Source organism: Patagioenas fasciata, chromosome 25, assembly GCF_037038585.1.
Source record: "Patagioenas fasciata isolate bPatFas1 chromosome 25, bPatFas1.hap1, whole genome shotgun sequence".
NCBI classification, from domain to species: Eukaryota; Metazoa; Chordata; class Aves; order Columbiformes; family Columbidae; genus Patagioenas; species Patagioenas fasciata.
Window position 1 is genome coordinate 2,572,751 of NC_092544.1, and position 21,740 is coordinate 2,594,490.

Here is a 21,740-nt window from a genome sequence, read left to right on the forward strand (position 1 = left end):
CAGATAGGGCGGCATCGCTGCTCGACGTGTGGGCTGCAGCGCCGGGAGGCACCGCCGGTGCCACCACCGTAACCAGAGCCAAGGGCCGGGGCTCAAATGCCAACTGAACACGCGAAACCAGGGACTCCGATCCGTTTTCCAGGACTTCAGACCCACTCACACAAGGCACAATTTTCTGTTATACTCCCCTCAGGGAAACGCGCCCCTTGAAACCGCAAGAGATTTCTATTATATAGTGGGATGTAAAGGTGATATAACCTTAAAAGCAGCGGGAGGGTTTGTGCAGAACCTGTACCAACGCTCAGTTTCGTACAACATTCTGCCTGCAACAGCGCACGGAAATTAGCTAACGAGTACGTGCCATTAGCAAGCACTTCCTTAAAATTGCTTTAACCCCCAGTTACAGCTCAGCTGCTAAATAATTCCTCGTCTGCAGGAGCATCAATGCACGCGGTAAAGCACAAGCAGATCGAGAGTTCTGAGCACGGAACCAACCGCCGGTGCTGGACCCTGAGCCACAACCACCAACCGGCACGTTTGCCAGGAACTCCAAAGCTGGGAACGTAAAACCATACGCAGCACAGAGGATCAAGTTTAACCCCAATCCAAAAGGAGTTTGCAATCTGTTCTCCGAGCACTTTGGAGCCGATACAACGCGCAAGTTTTGCACACGCATTTGTTCGCTTCTGTGTTTCTCTCATTACACTGAAGGCTGGAAAGGGGTTTGGTTCCTCCACGGCATCGGGTGCAGCGCAGCTCTGATCGGCGTTTCCCGGGGTGTCGTCGAGCCCGCACGGTCCCTCCCCACCAATGCGACTCAGGAGCGTCACCCCAGCGTGTTCACATTGCTTTTATTTAGGTCTTCTGCCAACAGTTACAGGGTAACAGACACTTGGGACTGCAAAGTCAAAGTTGCAAGCAAAAACCAGGACCAAGGCAAAAAAGAAATCCACAAAGGCAATCAAATCAAATATAAATACAATGTTCTGGAGCTCTTTAATCATACCGTTTTCTTTAATAAAGAGGTGGTTATGATCTTACAGTATTTTCTTTTGGCCTAAACCAAGGACTTTGTTACTCTTTACCAGTCTTAAATTTATGCATACAAAAAGAAAAAAATTGATATTCAACCTTTAAAATATAAGCCATATTTTCTTAATAAAATAAGTTTTGTGCTGCTGCTTGTTTAGTAAGTACTGTACATCAACTGTTCACGTCTATTTAACAAATGGACCATACAGAGTTCAAGCTAAAGCAAAATAAAAACCAAAAAAAAACCAAAACAAAAACCCACAAGAAAAATAACAACCCAAACAGAGTGTCTGGCAAACACCCTATGTGCAGTTCAACACTGGCTTGTATAAAGGAGGTACGAAAGGGGCTAGAAACGAACACAAAAGCACTGGAGTCCCGTCAATTTTCGTTCACAACTATTGAAGTGCAAATCACTCAGGCAAGATATGAATTTCACTGGTTTATTGCTGTCTTGCTGTCTGGCTTCCCTTCCCAAAAAGAGTCACGTTCTTTTATTCCACGCTCGTTTTCCAAGATGAAAACCTCCCGTGAGGCAACGCTGAACGCTTGGGCTTTAACACCGAGACGTCGGGTCGGGTGCTTACGACCACCCCCCAGCCCATCACCTCCAGATATGAACACAGAGAACCAACGGCACCCAACAAACGATGGGTGAACCAAAATCACTCCTTTTCTCCCAAACCGACCCGTGCCGTGTCCAGCGGTTTAATGGGTGAACACGTGGCGAAGGCCGCGACTCGGGGCCGGTGTGTGGTGAACATAGACCCGACGCGTCTCTGGGTGAACCCCGATCCGTACGGGCAGCAAAACGCGCAGCACCTCAACATGCAAGAAAAGGGTAGAAACGCCGAACGCTGGAGCCGCGGGGAAGGTGCAGTGCATAGTCCGTCATACAAAACGTGCGGTAACTCAAACCCCTTCTGAACTTCTTCAAAACAGGGTTTCAAGGGCACAGCAGCTACTATGTTTGGCTGTTTTATCGATTCAAAACCATGAAAACCCGGCGCAGAGGGTGCGGTAAGGGCAGAATGCGATCTGCAAATCAACAGCTGAGCGTTTCAGAAGCTGTGAAGCTTTTGTGTAGTTAAAATTGCTGTTAAAAGTAGATGCTACATCAGCAAGTCTTCATTCATAGTTTTCTACGAACAGCCACCTTACAAATGAGTGCAAATCTTAAAGGTCCATTTTACATTTCAAGTCTCAAGGTTAAAAAAAAAATTGTTACAGAGCAACAAGCTGTTTCTGTAAATGCCCACACTATCTCTTTTCAAACGGTTAAAAATGGCATGTGCTAATGCCACAGCTACTAAAAGACATTTCAGGATTCTAGACCCAACTAAAACACTAAAATAAGAACTAGAAACCAAACCGCCCTTGCCCCTCGCTGCAGGGCAGCAGCCGGGCACTTTCCGTCGTGATGCTGGTGAACAAACCGATTTGCAGAGAGAACCTTGACCTTAACCCCCATCGTACGCTTAGCGAGGGGCTTCCTAACACCAGGGGAGCGGGTACGGCCCCACCGAGGCCGGTTTTGCTGTCAGCGAGCCCAAGCCAGAGTTCGGAGGATGAGATGGAGGTGCCGATTTGTGTCACCATGCAGGCACTTGTGTATCGGAATGTCGCTTCTCCCGTCGACACTCAGTGTTGGTGCGTTCCCTACTCGCCAAGAGCCTTTCCCAGAGCTCCCCAAGCCCACCGGTGCCCCCAGCACCCGCTCTGCCCCCCGTACAGCACTGAGGTCGGCACAAGGAGAGCGCAGGAGCACAACACTGCGGTCCGGAGGGGAAACGGGACTGTGCTAAACGCAGGATCTTCACCCAACGCCACCTCAGTGGGCTCAGCACTGAGTTTGCATAGCTTATCGATGTCGGCGTCTTTCACAAACGCGTCGCCCAAAAAGATAACGGGTCGAGTGACTTCCCGGTGTCAGGACACGTCAATGGGGCAACACGAGCGAGGCGGTTTTATGAAGGCAAGTTTAAACGTCGGGAAGTGCAAACCCAAAGGGTGAGTTTCTATCCGCGGACACGGGGCAGCGCTCGGGTGGGTCTGCCTGGGAGATGCGTTCACCTTGGGCAGTGACATGATATAATAACAGAGCTCTTCCCCTTAGGAGCTCGGAGGAGCGTGCGTCTCATTTTTTCTCTTGCAGGAAGCACCGTGCACGCTTTCATACCAAAAACCCCCGATAATCTGCCCACGTGATACTGGTAATGAGTTGCTACCACTGCCCCGCCGTGCACAACGGTCATTCTGTGCAGAAAATGAGTCTGAAAAGCAGCCACTACGCTACTGTCGGGAAAAAAGGCTTTTTTTCCTGTTACAAACACAAATCAGCAGGAGTTTCCCCCATGACGATAACAAGGATTTCATCATTCTGACTAAGGAACAAATCTGGTGTGCTTTCAGAATTAAAACAACAAACCCTGCGCATGAGTGATACCATGACACAAAGAGCAGCAAATCCTAGCAGCAGAGAGGGCGACAGGCTGGGGGTGCTGGAGTTGGGGTGCGTGGTGTTTCCGAAAGCAGCCGAGTGCCCAACGCTCAGCAACGGGAACCGTTAGAAACCTCTGGCGTGAGCGCGCGGCCTCGGGAACTGCGGGGATGTAAACTCTGAGAATGTTAATGACTCGTGTGTTTTGGCAACAGACTCGGTTATCGTATAAAAATAATGTTTAGTAAAAAAATCCCGGTGTCCATCATAAAAATTCAGGAAAAAAAAAAAAAGGAAGAAAATAAATCGATAAGAGATTTCTGTCCTCATGGGATGAAGATGCCCCCATTTGTCAGAAACAGTTTTAAATAACAAGTAGTACATTGGAAACAAAAATGGGTCAGCAGCCATTAAACGTGTCCTATATGAAAGTGCACATCTTTCAATGGAGTTTAACCACCATGAGGTCGTGATCGAACACAAACTGCAACTTAGGACCATAGAAATTAACTCCTTCCGATGGAAATATGGACCACCATCAAGACAAGGTTACTGTTTTCCTTACGAGATTAAAAACATGGAAATTTTGCAGCATCATAGTAAGGCACTCACCCATGGAAAAGTCTGTGACTGTTGCTTCAATGGCAGCAGCTAACGAGCTTGTGACACGAGGAAGACAGTTCTCAGCTCCGAGCTAAGTGCTAGGGTGCCTTACCTTATCTGGGGGGGATTATTCGGGGGCGGGGAACCGTTAGTGTTAGAATTCTCCTATAAACTAGTTGTTTTTTCCCCCTTAACCCATTAAAGCATCTCATATTCTAAAATATTAGTTTTATAAATCTAGTCTTCTGTTTTTAAGGCTCTAAAAATCCCCTCCCCCCCAACCCCCACAAAAAATACCTACCAGCGCCCGGTGGGCAACGGAGGACCAAATCCGCCTTTCACAGTCAGGAGTCTATAGTATTGCATCTTAAAAATGAAAACCTGCGTCCGCCTCCTGGGAGTTTTATCCCTTCCTCGAATGCCTTTATGTGTTTGGTCAGGTCAAAATTTTGCAAAGCCAGAAAAATTCAAAAAATCATCATCAGTCTCTTTGCAATCCTACAAAGGTGTTGGATCTTTCTGTCCCGTGGTGCTGGTCTCCTGCCTCGAATCGACGCTGCCTGCCCTGCAGTGATTTCTCATTGGAAAAAAAACCCAAGGTGTCCCAATGCTTCCTTTTTTGTATGGCTCCTACAAATCTGAAAGCTTTCTTGAGTGAGGTAACAAAAGTTAGGCTTTCAAGCAAAGTACATGGTACGTAAAGTGTCCTGATGAACCTGCACAGCCTTCGCCAAGGCCTGGGGGTCTCTGCCGTTGCTCTGGCCAGATATATGGCTGCCCTCGCCACTGAAAAGCAAGGAAATCGCGGTGTAATTATTTCATATTTTCCCTCCAGGAATGCTGAGAATCTCCCTTGGAAATGAGAGTCTGTGAGCACTGGCAGCACGGGATGGCGTCTCAGTGTGATGCTGCACAGACCGCAGCACCTCGGGGTGCTCAGACACCCAGCAATGCTCCCCCAGGCCCAGGATGAGCTCAGTGTGGGATTTCACCCTCCCTTACCCCCCACTCCACCCAGGCTGGGCCCTAAGAGGACACTGATAGCCCCTGCCCATCCCCGGGCTCTCAGAGCCCCCTCACCTGTCGTGCTCCTTGTCCACGAGATGGTACCGCGCTCGGAACGCCACCAGCCGCGCATAGTACGCCGGGGCGGGGATGGACACGGAGCGGGTGCAGCGCACGTAGGTGTGGCACAGCTGGTACGTGAGGATCTGCAGCTCATCTGCGGTGAACCGGTTGTCATCCCACAGCACGTAGTAGTGGGACGGTCGGCTCGTGCCCTGCAAGGGAGAGGGGACAGGGTGAGAGGCATCATTTCGCATCCTCATCAACCTCCCCATGATCAAAGCAGTCTGGGCAGGAGAGACGCCCACAATTCCTCAATGTGAGAACATGACGTGCACAAGCACCGCGAGGCAGGAAAGCCCTTTGAACTGAGGTGCAAACTGGCATTAACGCCGCTGCTCCGTGCCAAGGCGCTGTACCGTGTATGGCACCGGCTCCCCGCCGCACCGGCCAGCTCCCCGCTGTCCTCGCAGGAGGACGGGAAGCCAAAAAGCCTCCCTGGTGGAAGCAGCTGTAGATTAAACGAGCGCAATTTTTTCAGCTTGGTTTCTGACTCATCTTGGCTGCCTGGAGAAAGGCAGCTGCAAAGCAAGCGCCTGCTCCAGGGCCATTGTCCCCAGGCCTCCCAGACAGCAGATCCCGGTGCCGGCCAGGCGCCCTGGCACGCTCTCACACTGGCCCACCAGCTGCTGAGCTGGCTGCTCTGCAGGAGGAAATTCTCAGAGAAGAGATCCTTGGCTCCAGGAGAGAAACCAAGCACATGTCACACAGCACAGCAGCTCTGCCGTCCCAGCGCCCACTCGCCAAACCAACAGCTCGGACTGAACCGCCCACGTCCCCGGTGCCAGGGGGTGACACGCCAGGGCTGGGTCAGACGCGCCAGAGTGTGATCTGCAACAACAGCCCCCGAAAAGCAGCGGTATCGCAAGAGCTGGCTCGTGGCACAGTACCTGAATGCCTGCGTGACTGCACAGGTAGAAGTCAAACTCAAAGGGGTGGGTGATGTTTGTATCCACGGTTGTTCCTGCTGGGATGTTCCCGCTCTTCCCGATCTACAGGGGACAGAAAGAGAGACCCAAGCGCTGCAGAGGTTGGTTATTTCCTGCTGCCCAGTGCACCGTCTGTAACACACCTGCCCTGCATGGGGGACAGCACAGGGTGACACCAGGCATGACGTGGAAACAGAGCAAACGGTGTCAGGAGGAAAGCAGGAGAGTGAGGGCTGGCACTGGCCCAGCCCACCGCAGCAAGGAGGATTAAGTGAGCAAAACTCCAGGGATCTCTGGGGAAAGTGTGAACTACAGTCTCTGCATCTTGATCAAAAACTATCCTCGGTTCTCAAGATTAAATCTTCATGCTCAGGTACAGCCAGAGTCTGGTTGGACTAGATCTAACCACTACATTTAGATCAAATCTAGGAAAAGCTGCAGCAAACAGTGCTACTGCCCCGCACACACCAACAAGCTGTGAGCCAGCAAGGGCTTATTCACCCTGTCACGTCAGCGGCTGTAGCCGCCACCAAAACAGCAGATGTTTTCCAGCTGACAGGGGCTATTTCAAGAGAGTCCCCAGGATCACCAGCACCCAGCAAGTCGTCATTACAACAGCAAACAGCTGTCGGGGTTTCTGGAAGCAGCCTAATCTGCACGGATGTGATCTGGGCAGCAGGTTTCATTTGTGAGCGCTCTGCCTGCCCGCGGTGAGTGTTCCCTATGATCGGGGACAAAGCAGCCGCCATCGGCACCTCCCTGCACCCACCCTCTCGTTCTTGTCTGCGCAGAAGAGCCGGGTGTGATGCCTTTTCTGGACCACAATGTATGTGATGCCAGGCTGGTAATCCTTTTCCAGTTTGATGCAGGCGTCTCTGATCGCCAGGAGCTCATAGTGAAGGATCTGGAGGGACAAGGACACACGGTGAGGGGACCCGCTGGCACCCAGCATCCCCCCAGGCTGGGGGATCTGAGGGGTCCTCACCTGGGGGAGCTGCCCCTCGGGAACACCGTCGCGGTAGAAGATGATGCGGGTGGGTTTGAAGCGGGTGGATTTGTAGAACTGGATGAGCAGCTCCCTCACCATGTAGGACAGGTCCTCGATGATCTCCTGGCGCGGCCGCTGCACGCGCACGGTGGCACAGTACCGGCTGGGGTGCGCGTCCATGCTGCCCACCACCTGCGGGACACCCCCAGGCCGTGTTACCGCAGGATGGAGGGGACACGGGACGTTTCCAACCCCCGTCTGCCTCCAACGCCCGCACAGGGCAGAGCTGCTGAGCCCACGGGCTTCCACGACAGACTGTGTGAGCCCAAACCCCGCTCCGCTGTGTCACCAGGGCAATGACACCCCCCGTACAAACCCCCCCAGCAGTCGCAATGTCCCTGCTGAGCTCTGTCACAGCACCGCCAGCTCTGCTATCAGTGTCCTTTGGCCTCAGCCACCCATCACTTTCTACTGTCTAGTTAACAACAGACCAAGGGCAAGATCAAGGCCATCTGAAGGCTCAACCCTCCTCCTCCCCTGCAGCTTCAAAAAAGCTTTTATAAAAATTAGGGAAAAAAAAAACTCTCACAGTGGTCCTGTACAAAAAAAAAAACCAGAAAAATGTGTTTTCAGAGTGGAAGTGCTGCCGCCAGGAAACAGACTGTTCTGTCCCGCCCACACCTACAGCAAACAGCCAAATGCATTGCCCAAGCCCTTCTAATTAAGAAAAACACACTCCTGCAAAGCCACATTTGCATGCCAAGGAAAACCTGAGCTATGAGTCCTGGAAAGTTAAGAACTTAATAGGAAAATGCTGACATGCTTAATTAAAACAGACGCCACGAGAACCTGACACTGTCCTGGCCGCTGCAAGCACGAGGCAGCGTCCTAGAGCCACCCAGCCCCACCACACGCGAGCCATGGGCGCCCCTGGTTCCCCTGGCGTGATGGGAAACCCTCCTCCCCAGATGGCTCTGAAGAAGCCCCATCACCCTCGTTTCCCCATCTCCCAAACCACAGCTCTGCTGCCTGGAGCAGGTCCCTCCGAGGGCTGCCCAGCAGGATGGTGACACCTGGGAACACCTCTGGAGCTCCAGGCACACCAGGGATGACTCTGGAGACCCCACACACCCGTCCAGCTGTGCTGTGGGGTCCATCAGGTCACCAGCTCCATCTGCTGGCAGCTGCCACCTCTCCCAGCTGCTCCCCAAAACTGTAGCCCCTCTGCGGCGAGGCAGGAGGAGATGGGGGACCCACCACCCCAGGAGTGGGACTGAAACACCCACAGGGCACAGGGCCACCATGAGAAGTGTCACTGTGGGAACAGTGGTGACACACGAGTCTTGTCCCAGCTCCTGTGCCCCTCAGTGCCAGTGGGCACTAGGCCTGGCCTCAAAGCGGGAACTTACAGCCGTTATGGAGGGTTTCTTCCCATCTCCCGCCGGTGGGTGAGTGACATCGGCCCCGAGGAAGATCACTGGCTGCTGAAAAACGGCAGAGCTGGCAGGAGAGAAGAGAAAGCAGCCGTGAACCTCTCAGAGCCATCTCAGGGTGACACACGGCCCATCCGAGGCAAGACTGTACAGAGGACATGTCCCAACCTCACTACAAGGTGGGACAAAACCACAGTTCAAAGAGCTACTTCAAGCAGCCCACAGGTCACCACCAGGGACTTGGGAAACTGGCCCCAAAAACGTGAGAGGCTGTACGAACCGCTGGTGAGGCACAAGGATGTTGTTGATCCCGCCAAGCTTGACGTTGATCTTGAGGCAGAGGTTGGAAAGGGTCTGCGGGGAGGTTTTCACCACATTCTTGACCTGGACGCACTGTGTGGCCATTCCTAGGAGTGTGTCCCCGACGCGCTTCACCTCGGCTGCGGGCAGAAGCAGATGAACATGAACACACAGGCAAGCAGCAAAGCAGCATCCTCGGAAGCAGGGAGAGAAATCACGGCAGGAGGAGCAGAGCCAGCCCCGCCGAGCTGCAGCAAAGCCCCTCTCCTTGCCCCGGCCCCAGACGCACCATACACCGGCGTCTTCCCCGGCAGGATGACAATGATGAGCTGAAGCCCCGAATAGGTGTTCTTGAGGTGTCGAAACATGGGCTCCACGCTGTCCGCACCCTGGGCGTATTTACAGAAACAGGGCTGGCCTTGGATCGGCATCCCCGCGTCTTTGGAGATCTTGCGCAGCTGGTCCGTGAAGTTCCTGCACGGGAGGAGAAGCCGTGAGCCCCGAGCTCCCAGCACAGCAGCTCCAGGCGCAGCCCAAACATGAACCGTGCCAAACACCAGAACAGATGCATAAAACACACTTCAGTGCATCCACTCTCAGTCAGGAGCAACCTGAATCCCCAGTGGAATCCAAAACCAAGGTGACCATTTCCCTAAATCAAATAAACTGTCCCTGTTCTATGTCATGCTGCTGATGAAACAGAGAATCTCTAACCTACCAAAGCGTAAAGTCTAAGACTTCTCTGTAATAAAACACTACACATGAATTACATTAGTTCAAATAGGCCATTGGGGAAACTGTTAATTAAATACCCCTCACAACCCCGTCTCCCTGAGGAGATTCAGCTGAGAAGAGTTCAGTACGGTTCAATGCGGGCAGTGTCAGATCTGCCCCTCCTTACTTCAGCACCTCCTCCCGGCACTGCTTCTGCGGGGCAAAGCAGGCGATGGCCCACACTTTGATCTCGATGCCGTTGTAGAACTGCTTCCCGCGCATGTCCCACACGCCCTGGTTGGGGGTCGCAATGGCGCGGTTCTGCAAGGCAAACACATGGTCAGAGCGCTGCTGTGGCCCCTGGCCCCGCACTGGCTTGTGCTGCCCAGCACTGAACCCTCTTCCCAGCACCAAACCCTCTTCCCAGCACCAAACCCGCTGCCGTTGCCGGAGCAGCTCCCTGCGCTGCCAGGTTCTGCGTGGCGATGGGCAATTTGGAATCTCAGCTATTCAAACGTGATGGAAGACCCACCCAAGCTGCCTCACCCTGATCATCCCTCTCCCCCCCAGCACTGTCACCGAGTGACTCTTCGCTACACTTTCAGAACAGTTATATTGCAAAAAAAAACCAAAACCAAACCCAAAGCCAAGGTGCTCTATAAAAAAATTCCATCTCTAACCTACAAACCTGGAGGCAGCACGAGTTTTATTCAGAAACAGCATTTTCTGGTGTGAAAGCGCCTTTGCACAAGGCAGCCCCGCTTACCCTGCCGCCGTACTGCAGGATGGGGGCCGGCAGGACCCTCCCCGTCACCTCCGTCATGTCGTCCTTCACCTTGATCCCAAACTCCTGGATGTACGGATCCAGGTTGTAGCTGGCGTTCTTCATCTGCAGAGGGAAGGAAGGGCCGTGGGAGGGAGCGAGACCAACGGCTGCATCCCACGCGGCCTCAGCTGCCCGGGAGACACGGGCACCCCAAGTCCTGCTCTCTGCAGAACTGAAGCCTCCTCCGTCGGGGGGGGCAGGCGGTCTAACACAAAGGGCCAAACCCCATCCTCCAAACTGACTCACAAGGGACCCAATTTTTGAACGTATTGACCAAGAAGGTTCACAATGGCCAGAGACTTATTAGCAGCCTTGGAAGGAAAATCAAATGTCTGCGGCTTTGAAAGCCCAGAGATGCCTGTTTGGGTCCCAGCAGCACCGCTAAGCGGCTCTTGCCCGGCTGGGTTTGCCGTTTTATGGCTTGGCCCAGCCTGACCTGCAGAGTCCCACACCGCTCAGTCCCCATGTACACACAGAACTGGGGTCATTTCTCTAATTCATTTTCCTATTTTCAGTTCCAGGTCCCTTGGGGTCAGGTTCCACCAGCAGAAGGACCTGAATCTGCTGCACACGAGTTTCCATGGTCACTTTGAGCTGGGCTCCTCTGCGCAAGTGTCCCTCACACACACGGAGGCGGCTCTGAGCAGGGATTCAGAGAGAGCAGGGGGACGAACCCAAGCCATTCACCCCTCCAGCATCCTCCCAGCAAGCTGCAGCTCTCCGGTGCGGAGCAGTTGAGGAGCAGGACAAGGTTCATCATGGACCTGATGCCATAACCTGCCACCAGAGCCGCAGCCCCGACGTCCCCCCAAGGGACTCGTGCCACCTACCAGGCGACTGATTTCCTCCTGCCGGTCTGGGGCAGACCTGGCTGTCGCTTTTATCATGGTTGATGTCTGATTGTCCGTGAGCTTCTTGATGCACCGCTGGCCTGCCACGATGTTGCACACCTGCACGGGATGGGAGAGACGGCAGCTGCATGTTAGGGACAGGGGAGACACGGGGGACACGGCTGAGCTGGCCCAAAGGAACGGTGCCCAAACCTGCAGATGCATGAAAATGACATTTTTACAGCGTGGACTCCTCCCTCACTCACTAGAAATGGCTCTTACCAGGTCAACATTGAGGCAATTAGCACCCACGACATATTACTAACAGAATCTTGCCATTCATTTTGCTTTTGCTTTGCAGGGTGCCCAAAAGCCGAGCAGCACCAAACCAGCACTCACCTCCAAGGGCAGGTATGTGTGCTTCTGCTCCTGGCCAACCTGCAGACAGGGCAGGTGCGGGTACTTCAGCTGCAGGTTGTATTTCTGCTTGAAGTACTGAGCCACGGTGCACTCCACGGTCTGACCGCTCTCCAGCTGCAGCGGAAACCTGGCAGGGGCAGCACACGAGGGATGCGCCTGCTCAGAACACAGCTCCGCAGCGCACAGCCGGGCTCTGCCTGGGCACCGGGAGCTGGCAGGCTCCCACCCCAGCTCCCGTCAAAGAAAACAAAAAGCACAACAGCGGTATTTTCAGAAATGGAGTCAGAAATACTCTGACCTCAGTGTGGGACCGAGGTCCCTAAATAAAGCTCTCCGTCGCTAATCCAGCTCATCAGGGCAAATGTTTATTGCAGGACATGCCGTGCATGCCGCTGCCAGGTACAGAAATACAGCGCGCTGGCACTCGGGAGGATTCTGTGCCTGGTGCTCTCCCCAGAGCCGAGCTGAGCTCCAGGCGAAGCTTAACCAGCCTATCTGGGCCTGAGGTAGCGGCTCCAGGGCAGGCAGAGTGCAGGGCAGGAGGGCATATCTCCCTTCAAACCCACGGGGAAAATATAATAACCCAACTTCCCAGGTGAGGGGTGCCTGCTCCCACACGCAGGCAAATTATCTCAATGCAGGGAATCGCTTTATCCCGACAAAATTCCTGCTTTGGCAGTGTCTATTTTAAGAAAGAAGAAAACCAAACCTGGAGGTAAAAACTAGGACAATTCCTGGCGTGTTTGCAGCCGCCGCCTGCCAGACGCAGCATCCTCTGCGCTCCCGCCCTCCCCTGCATCCCGCTCGCTGCCACCGTGCGTGACACGGAGCTGCTGCGCCCAAAAATGCTGCAGAGCATGAACATGGCCCCTTGTGCCACCGCCGCTTCCCAGCCGGCTCTCCCTGACAACCCCGGCGGGCGCTTGCATGGAGAACGGCTCCAGTTTTGCCAATGGTATCTTCCCCCCCAGCCTTACGTCTGGTGGCTGGCCGGCCGCCTGGTCACGTTACACACGCGGTATTTCCTCTTCATCTGCCCGCAGTGGGTCACCTCCACCTTCAGACCTGCCGTGGGACAGCATGGAGTCACTGGGAATGGCGGGAGTGAGTCCCCTGCACCCACCTTCCCCAGGACACCATGGTCACCTCCCTTCAAATGAATCGTTTGCAGAGCAGGGATGCAAGCAGACGCCCTGCGAGTGCAACGGTGACCCAGAAGATATAAATGTGCACCCCCTGTGCCCCCACCTCACTGTAGCCACAGCCAGTGTCTGGGGATGGTCCCCAGGCCTCTACCTTTGATCTCCTTGGTGAAACGCACTCGCTGCGAGTCCGTCAGGGGCTTGGGCTGCTCGTCGATGTTCCGGATGTCCAGCACCTCACACATGAACTCAATGACGGGCTGGGCTTTGTAGAAGGCGGTGGCCGACACTGCAGGATGGACACCACGATGCATCTCTGCTCCCTCCCTGCAGACGGACCTGGCCCGAGAACTGGCCGGATCCAGCCCCCCACACACCCAGCCCCACCGCTGCACGAAAAATACATCACCATCGATGTTGAGCATCATCTTCCACATGGCAGGTCTGACCGACTGGTGGAAACCGAACCAGACCTCCCTGCCACCGCCCAGAGGGTGGTAATAACCTTCGGGGGGGGAGAAGAAGGAGCGGCCGACGGGAGTGTACCTATGAACGGGCACAGACCGCGTCAAACAGCACCCCCAAGCCTGCTGAGCCCCAGCTTGCCCTATCGGCTCCATCAACCCCATTCATTTCTTTTGCAGGAGCTCCCAGAAGGATGGCACCGAGCAGCAGAGCAGCCACAGCCGCCTCCTCCCAAACACCCTCGAGGCCGGTCCCAGCCACAGCCGCCCACCAAGGGCAGCTGGTCCCATCCCAGTGTCACTGCCATGTCCCCCACTGGGCCACCCTGGGTGCAGGTACCTCATGGAAGCCAAGTGCCTCATGGCCACATCCAGCGCCTGGACAGACTCCAGCGGCACCGGGATCTGCCCGCTGACCAGCGCCTCGTGCAGCATGCGCCAGCTGACGATGGCCATCCATTTGATGGACACCTTGAAGATCCTGTCCTTGCCCTCCCCCGGGATCGTCACCTCAAAGTCAACCTGGGTGCAGAAGGGAAGCGACCATGGCGTCCCCGCGGGCACAGCTTGTTCCCAGCTGCTCGCGCTGCCTGCATGGGGCTCGCAGCCTCTTACCCGCTCGTTTCCAATGGGCAAGGCCGTGACTGTGTAGATGTTCTTCTTCCCATCGTAGACCGGCTTTCGGTCGCCAAAGATCTGCGGTTTGAAGTGCTGCACCATGTACTCCACGACTTCCCTACGCGGGCAAGCAGAGCAAGAGAGAGGGGCAGGGGGACGGAGGGGTGAGGTTCATTTTGCTGGTTTCTTTACAGCCCAACACCTCCTGTGACCTGTCCGGTCCCGGGTGTCCCCACTCAGGGCACTTCTGAGCCGCAGGGCACCCCAGAGCAGATCCAGGTCCCCCCGCACAAGCAGCCTTGCCCCAGGGCAGCACGTCGGCTTCGGCAGAATGACTTTACCCGGCGTGCAGGAACGTGCAGCCGCTGGAGCTGCTGCAAACCCACCCGTGTGCTGGGAGGGTGAGAGGGAGCAAGAGCACAAGGAACAACAGCTACAGCATCTGCTTCAGGGCATGAACCACCCGAGCTGCTGGGGCAGCAGGGGACAGGCAGCGCAGAGGATGTCAAAAAGGAAAACAAAGAAAAGTACACGATGGCCCAAGCTCTGGCCTTGCTATTTTTAAATACAGGATTGTTGCCAAAATAGCGCAGCTGCCATGAAGACGCAGGGGACTGTGCCGAGCTTCAGGGCCTCCAGGGCTCCCAGGGACAGGAACCAGCGCTGCTGATGGGTCCAGCCACCCATGGGTGCCAGGCAGCGCTGCCACCCCAGCCCCCGTGTCACCCTGATGGTGACGAGGGAGACAGACACTTCTGGAGCCTCCACGAGGGAACTGGAAGTGGGGAACGAGTGCCAAAACCTCTAATACTTGCCTTACCTGTTGACTCTGCGTGGACATTTGTCGGGTTTGATATCCACTTCATAGTGATACACATCGATCTTGGGAATGTCCACCTCAAAGTAGTTGGCCAAGAGCTTGATGGGCTTCCCGACGGTTCCTATCCCGGGCCGACGCGGCGCTTGGAATACCTGCTGCAAGGGGGGCAGGTACGCGCCTGCAGCTGTGGGGAGAACACAGGTCAGCGGGGCTGCAAAAACCCCGCGGGCAGACAGACAGATGGTGCAGACACGGTGGGAAGAATGGCAGCGGTGGCAGAATTCAGAGCAGCACAGCGGGAAGGGGAAGGAGCTTCCCTGGGCACCATCCGGCAAGCGCCGGCGCCAGCCGAGCCGCAGGGCAGTGCCAAGTCCTTGCTCTGCCAGCTGTGACAGCGTCAAACCATCCGCCGGCACAGAACCCGGCTCTGCTTCGCCTTGGGGACGCAGTCAGGGCCACACGCAGCGGGAGGACAGGGGACACCCACATCTGTGACACACATCACTCCATCCCCTGACCCAACACAGGGACAGGCAGCCACGTCGGCTTCTCCTGACACCAAGGTCAGGTCGTACCAAATGTCCACACCAAAAGCGCCTGCTGCGCCGCCTCCAAGCTGCACTCGTGTTTCGCGCAAGGAATGTCACAATGTGTGAGATCTGCCCTTCCCATCCCGTTCACACTTTTCCCAGTCTGCAGCTCCCGTGTCTCGGAGCCCGCAAGGTGCGGGCAGCTGGGCCGGCTGCAGCAGCGCAGTGCGGGGGACGTTCGGAACGCTCCATCTGGGCGGCCAAATGTCCCAGTCAACCCGCAAGCAGCATCCCGGCTCCAATTCAGGCTCCTGAACACATGGTGCTCTTAGCACCCCTTGCTCCCAGCCACTTTGGTTCGAAACCCAAATTTCAACTCCAGGCTAAAAATATCAGAAGCAAAGGAAGAGAAGAGCAGCAGACTTCGGATCTGCTGTTCGGTTTTGCAGCTGATGTGTGCCGATGTAAGGCCACCGCGCCACGCGACACTGAGGGGATGGGATGATCCTTGTGAGCATCCAGAGACCAAACCGCGGCATTAACTCCTGCAAAGCCCAGCTCTGCTCTTGCTTCTGCCTTGCAGCAGCAGCCCCGGAGCTCCAGAATCTGTTGGGAGCCTGAGCCTGCGGCTCACCTGGCCCCAGCACCTCCTGGACGAGGCCACACAGGACCTGGAAGAAGACGGGGATCCCCGAGCCCGATGTGGGGCTCAGACCCCCTGACACAGCTGCTCCAGGGCCGCTCGGTCACCAGCACACCCGAGACAAACAGCTGCGCTGCACGCCGGGGGCAGCTCCTCTTAAAAACGTGATTTTCAGATGAGCTACTAAGGGTGTATTTCATGTCTCCACATGATGAGCATTTCTTGGCACTCGCCGGCTCCCTGGCTGCAAGCTGATGCATTTTTCAACCGCGGTTCGCAATCAAAGAGGTATTTGCCGGCGCTGCCGGAGCCTCCGCTCCCTGCTCTGCCTCGAGAGAGAGGAACTACGCGGCCAACCCGCGAGATGTGCCGCAGGACGGGGCCCTCCACCGGCACCCATGGCACGACCAGCGCCCATGGCTTCTCCTCTTCGGGACCTTCTCACCCCCTAGAAGATCCTGGCAGCCATGCATGAGCAGGACAGCATCTCCAGGTGCCCACGGTGTCCCCATGGATGCAGGGGACACAGGGCAGCAGCCACAGCTCAGCAGCTAGAGCAGGTCTGGGGTCAGCAGGAGCTTCGCTCCAAAGTGGTGACTGAACTGCCCCACAGCCCCGGCACTGCGCCCGTCAGCCCCAAAGTAACGCTGTGCCACACAAACCCTCTCACCAGAGGACCACCAGATGCTTTACGGATGCAAAGCCTCACAATTGGGATCATGAATCGGATGAAGGAGTCAGCTACGCAAAAGCTGGCTCAGGAGTTTGGTGCAAGCCCTAGGATATTGCAAAAGGGGCTGGAGGGAGCAGCACCGCAGTGGCTGGGAGATGCTCCACAAAACCCAGGGCAGGACACCAGAGCAGCAGCGAGGACAGGAAAGTCCAGCCCCAGGCTGACTCGGAGGGGTTTATTTTGGCGACTGCAGACACACCACCCACCCAGCAAAGCGGAGAGCCCTAATGACTTTTCCCTTCTAAATTACTTTGAGATCCAAGCAGTTTCAAACAGCCATTATCACCCAGTGCCTGCGCACAGCCAAGCACAGCGGTGCCTACCCGGGACACGGCTATTTATAAGGAGGGTGACGTGGGGACAGCCAGCACAGGGAGGGGGACCCAGGGTGACGCTCAGTGGCATCCAGCACCTCCAGTGTGAGATGGGCTCTCACTCCCTTGGCTGCTTTGGTCCAGCTGGAAGAGACCCCACGGTCCTTTGGTGCCCACCAGCCTGGGCTCACCCCTCCCAGCATCGCATCCCTGCCCCAGGATGCTCGGGGTGCCCCACGATTGCCCTCAGTGCAAATCCTCCCAAAAGCCGCCTGTGCCAGGGAACCCCGGGCAGCGCAACGTGGCACCCCTGGCATCTCGTACCCGCAGCCCTGGATGTGCCGGTTCCACTTCAGCAGGAGAAGCCGTGTTAAAAAGCGACCCAAACCATGGAGACGGGGCCTTCTCCATCCTGGGCATCCCCTGCATACCTCCGTTCTCCATGGAAGCTGCACAGGCTCCCACTTTGTCATGTAAATGCAGGCGCCGGGGCCAGGGGCTGTGGGGCAAGCGTTGTTCCTGAAGCACAATGCGGGCAGTGAGTGGGATGAAATCCGCCGGCCATTATAAATTCAGCGGCCCGGGAGGAATTGCAGACTTTCGCACACAAAAGCCGTGCCCTGGGGACGCGCCGGCGGCGGGAGCATCGCGGCCACTGACGTTCCTTCACCGGGTGCACGTGAAGCACCGACGGGCAGAGACGGCGACAAGGGCACCGCTGCCAAGGTGAAAGTCTGTTTGGGGTAATTAGTGCTGGAATACGCTTTGTTTCTGTTATTTATTGTAACAGCTGGGGAACAGGACCCGCTGCCCAACAGCTGCCCGCGCCCAGGCAAAGCCGCCAGTGGGACGGCATGAAATTACCATGTCATTTAAAACCTCCCCAGTGCCGCATTCAGCCGAGGGGCCGCGGGAACGGGGCCGAGACAAAAGGGAGTTTTATGGCGGCGGGTCCGCGACGGCCCCGTCCCCACCAAACCCCACCAAAATACAGCCAGGGATGGGAGAGGAGCGAGCGGGCCCGCAGCACAGCAAAGGCTGCGGGACACATGGTCCGTCCTTGCCCGGAGCCACCTCCCACATTAAAGCAGCCCCAGAAACCCCTCAGGGAAGGGAAAACCCCCCACTGGTAGGCAAAGCTGCACCAGCAGGAAAGGCAGCGCTGGCGCTGGCGGGGTGAGTAATTGGTCTCCAGGATCAACATCGTTAAACCCGTCCTGAGCAGAGTTCACCTTCTGATGGAACGTCCGAGCTGCTCCTGCCTGGCGCTGTAGTGCCTGCATCCGGGAAATGCACCAAAATGGGCTCTAATCTGTTTTACTATGATATTTACATCTTCGAGCAGTTTACTTCTTTGTATCCTCGATAACGAATGCCAAGCGCTGCAAAGGGCATCGCTGTGCCACGTCAAACCTCAGCTCTCCGCGTGGAAATCGCAGGTGACAAACTCAAAAGCGTCAAGTCAAAAATCTGCCCTGTCACCGGCACAGCCGGGGTCGGTGTCCCCATGGTCCCACGGTCCGGCTGCGCCAGGGAGCGAAGCTGCGGATACAGCGGAGCACGACACACAGCCAGAGCATCACCAGCCCCTTCGCACCTGCTTGCAGGGGCCACAACCAGCTGCTCCGGCTGCCCAGTGGCTCCGTGTCCCCCTTTCTGGTCCCTGTGATGGGGTGTGAGAAGCAGCAGGCACCGGCAGTGCCACCACCTCTGCCGAACACACCGGGGGCTCGCCTGGAGTCCCCACGAACGGCCCAGGGAGTGGGCAAAGGTTCCAATGTCTGTGTGGGGCTGGGAGCCATGGACAAAGGCAGCCCTGGTAATAGGGGGACCAGACAAAGGCAACACCAGCTCCCCTCCGCATCCCACCATGCCAGGACAGCCCTGTGGAGCCACGGGCTCCCGGTGGGGAGGTTAAAACCCGCATACGGCTCCGCCACAGATCACCCTACCCAGAGAACAGAGCTTTTCTGCCTGATTTGGCTTCATTTTAACGTCTGCCATCTTAATAACTTGTCCCCGTTTTCTTCTTCCTCGGGTTTAGAGAGAGGCTGCAGAAAACGGTTAGAGATAAATCATACGTGCCGTGTCTCCAGACAAGGTGCTTCTCCCGGCTTTGTTTCTTGGTATAATCCTGTCCCAGAAACAGGCACATGCGATTTCATGTTTCCTGAAGATAAAGAGATCCAGCAGATGGAACAGCTTTGGGGTTTTTGCAGGGTTTAGCACAGGAAGACAACGGTTGAGATTAACAGCGTTTAGGAAGTTTGTGAAGGATGAAGAAAACTACAAATTGGGGGGAAAACTACTTCAGTTTTTAAAACTAGCACACACGTGCCTCTCCAAGCAGTGCCTGCGGGTCAGACTACGTCCCAGGTTCCTTTCCAGGCATCTTCCCACCAGGCACACGCTGGGTTTCTGCTTTACCACCCGGACAGGTCGCAGCCCGGCATCGCCAGAGCTCAGACACGAGGCTCAGGCCCATCCCTGGGCCGCAAAGGGACATTGGGGCAGAGTGGGATCCACAGCGGCTCCTGCGACACAGGGCGAGCGTCTCCCCTGCACACGGGGTGACCCGGGCAGGAGCAGACGTCCCCCAGCCAGATTTGGGGAGGAGAAGGGAAAATCCCAAGAGCTCAGCATCAGAGCCCCACTCCAGCGCAGCGCCCACCACCCCGGGGACCCCCGTGTTGTCAGCGGGACCGAAACCCAAAACTGTCCTCCCTGAGCGCAGCCCCATCCCGGAGATTGGTTTAAAGCAGCCTAGCAGGAGTCGTGGCTGGCGCAGGAGGGTGCAGGCGCCCTGGCAGCGTTATGGTGATCCGCGTCGCCCCGAGGCGCCGGCAAAGCCCCGACACCCCCGCACAGCTGCCAAATCACAGAGGCCAATAAATCAGCCCCAAACACACAAAGCGCTGGCAGCCAGAAGGTAACGCGCACACCAAGGGATCTCCGTGCCACGCTTAAAATGAAACACCACAAGGAACGACCAAAGTTTGACCGCGAAGGTGCAGCAGTTTTGTGTGGAAATCTCACCGCGTTACGGTGGGCGGCGAACCTGCCAGCACCAGACCCGCGAAAGGCCAGCGGTCCCCCGGCCCCTGCCTTGTTTTAGGCACCAAAATTGTGCGAATTAGAGCGGCGCGAGTTCACGATGCTCAGCCGGGCACGGGAGGGAGCATCTGCCGACGTGACAGGCGGGCTGGCGAGTTTTGGGGAGCGGCTCTTCAGACCCCGTGGGGCAGCCTGGTGCCAAGGGGCATAAGCATCGCCAGCTGCTCCCATCCCCCAAATCACCCAAAACAGCCACTGGGGGACAGGGACCTGGGGGGGACACACAGGGATGTGGGGGGACGGAGACCCTCGGGGACACAGGGATCTGGGGGGACGGGAACCTGGGGGGGGACACAAGGATCTGGGGGGGGACGCTGCTGCTGCTCCTCTGTGCACAACAGGCCCCTTGCGCAGGGCTCACACCGTGCTTTGGGGGATCCCCATGCTTTGGGGAGATCCCCCCGCTTTGGGGGTTCCCCTGCTCTCAGCCCCGCACCCACAAACGTCCCCCCACCCTGTGCCCCCTCCTGCGGGTGTTCGGCGCCCCCATCGCCCCCCGCCGGGAGCGCTCCCTGCACCCCCGTTGCACAGACACCCCCGGCCGCTCAGCCTCCCCGCACCCCACCGCAAGGCCCCCCTGCAGTCCCCGTGTCCCCGCCGCACAGCCCCCGCACCGCACGGCCCGGCACCCGCACCCCCATTACAGCCCCCCCCGGCCCCATTGTGCGGCCCCGGTGCAGCCTCCCTCACCGCACAGCCCCCGGTGCACGCTCCCCGCTCCTCGCCCCCGCGGTGCGCAGCCCCCAGCGAACCTGCTCCCGAGGGTCCCGCTTCCATCCCATCCACGCGGGAGCCGCTCCGAGCCGTGGGCCGCGGGCCGGGGCCGGGCAGGGCCGGGCAGGGCCGGGGCCGGGGCTGCTCCGCCGCCCGCCGCAGCCGCCTCTGGCCGCGCCCCAGCGCGCAGGCGCCGCCGCCGCCGCCCGGCCCCGCGCCCAACAAAGGCGGTGCCCGCCCGACCCGCCGCCATCTTGGGCCCGGGCGACGCGGCGCGGCCGCTCCCGGCGGGGACAGCGGGACACCGGCCCCGGGGAACTGCGCTCCCCTGCCAGAAAGGGGGTTTGGGGTTATTCTTCTTTTTTTTCTGGCTCGTTTTGTGCTGCCAGGCGGAGGAAGCAACGGCCGAACCAGCTCTGATGTTGGCAGCTTCACAGAATCCCAGAATGTCAGGGGTTGGAAGGGACCTGGAAAGCTCATCCAGTGCAATCCCCCCATGGAGCAGGAACACCCAGCTGAGGTTCCACAGGAAGGTGTCCAGGCGGGTTTGAATGTCTGCAGAGAAGGAGACTCCACAACCTCCCTGGGCAGCCTGGGCCAGGCTCTGCCACCCTCACCCCGAATAAGTTTCTTCTCCTCTTTCAGTGGAACCTCCTGTGTTCCAGTTTGCACCCATTACCCCTTGTCCTGTCACTGGTTGTCACCGAGAAGAGCCTGGCTCCATCCTCCTGACACTGCCCCTTTAGATATCTGGAAACATGAATGAGGTCACCCCTCAGTCTCCTCTTCTCCAGCTCCAGAGCCCCAGCTCCCTCAGCCTTTCCTCACACGGGAGATGCTCCACTCCCTTCAGCATCTTGGTGGCTGCGCTGGACTCTCTCCAGCAGTTCCCTGTCCTTCTGGAACTGAGGGGCCACAACTGGACACAATATTCCAGGTGTGGTCTCCCCAGGGCAGAGCAGAGGGGCAGGAGAACCTCTCTTGGCCTAAAGCTTCTCTGAGGTCCTC

The 21,740-nt window shown here is 57.0% G+C and overlaps 1 protein-coding gene across 1 annotated transcript; it reads right to left on the minus strand.

The window, feature by feature from the left end:
• Nucleotides 1–834: 834 nt before the first annotated feature.
• On the minus strand, nucleotides 835–20,895 carry LOC136112349 (protein argonaute-1). Its single transcript, XM_065856978.2, has 19 exons — nucleotides 20,771–20,895; nucleotides 14,685–14,868; nucleotides 13,862–13,982; nucleotides 13,583–13,768; nucleotides 13,192–13,324; nucleotides 12,937–13,071; nucleotides 12,618–12,705; nucleotides 11,620–11,767; nucleotides 11,221–11,340; nucleotides 10,331–10,453; nucleotides 9,752–9,885; nucleotides 9,140–9,324; nucleotides 8,831–8,990; nucleotides 8,527–8,617; nucleotides 7,115–7,309; nucleotides 6,899–7,033; nucleotides 6,091–6,192; nucleotides 5,156–5,355; nucleotides 835–4,861 (listed from the first exon to the last, which is right to left on the minus strand). Exons 1-19 carry the CDS (start codon nucleotides 20,793–20,795, stop codon nucleotides 4,753–4,755), a joined length of 2,574 nt encoding a protein of 857 aa, XP_065713050.1. The 5' UTR covers nucleotides 20,796–20,895; the 3' UTR covers nucleotides 835–4,752.
• Between the last annotated feature and the right edge of the window lie 845 nt (nucleotides 20,896–21,740).

Bases quoted from the DNA above. Each gene is read 5' to 3' on its own strand.
- LOC136112349 (XM_065856978.2), bottom strand. From the start codon at position 20,795: ATGGAAGCGGGACCCTCGGGAGCAG. The intron at 13,072-13,191 runs GTGATGTATTTT...TCCATCCTGCAG, and splicing joins GATGATGCTCAACATCGATG to TGTCGGCCACCGCCTTCTAC. The intron at 8,991-9,139 runs GTGCGTCTGGGG...TTCTGCCCGCAG, and splicing joins GGGGAAGACGCCGGTGTATG to CCGAGGTGAAGCGCGTCGGG.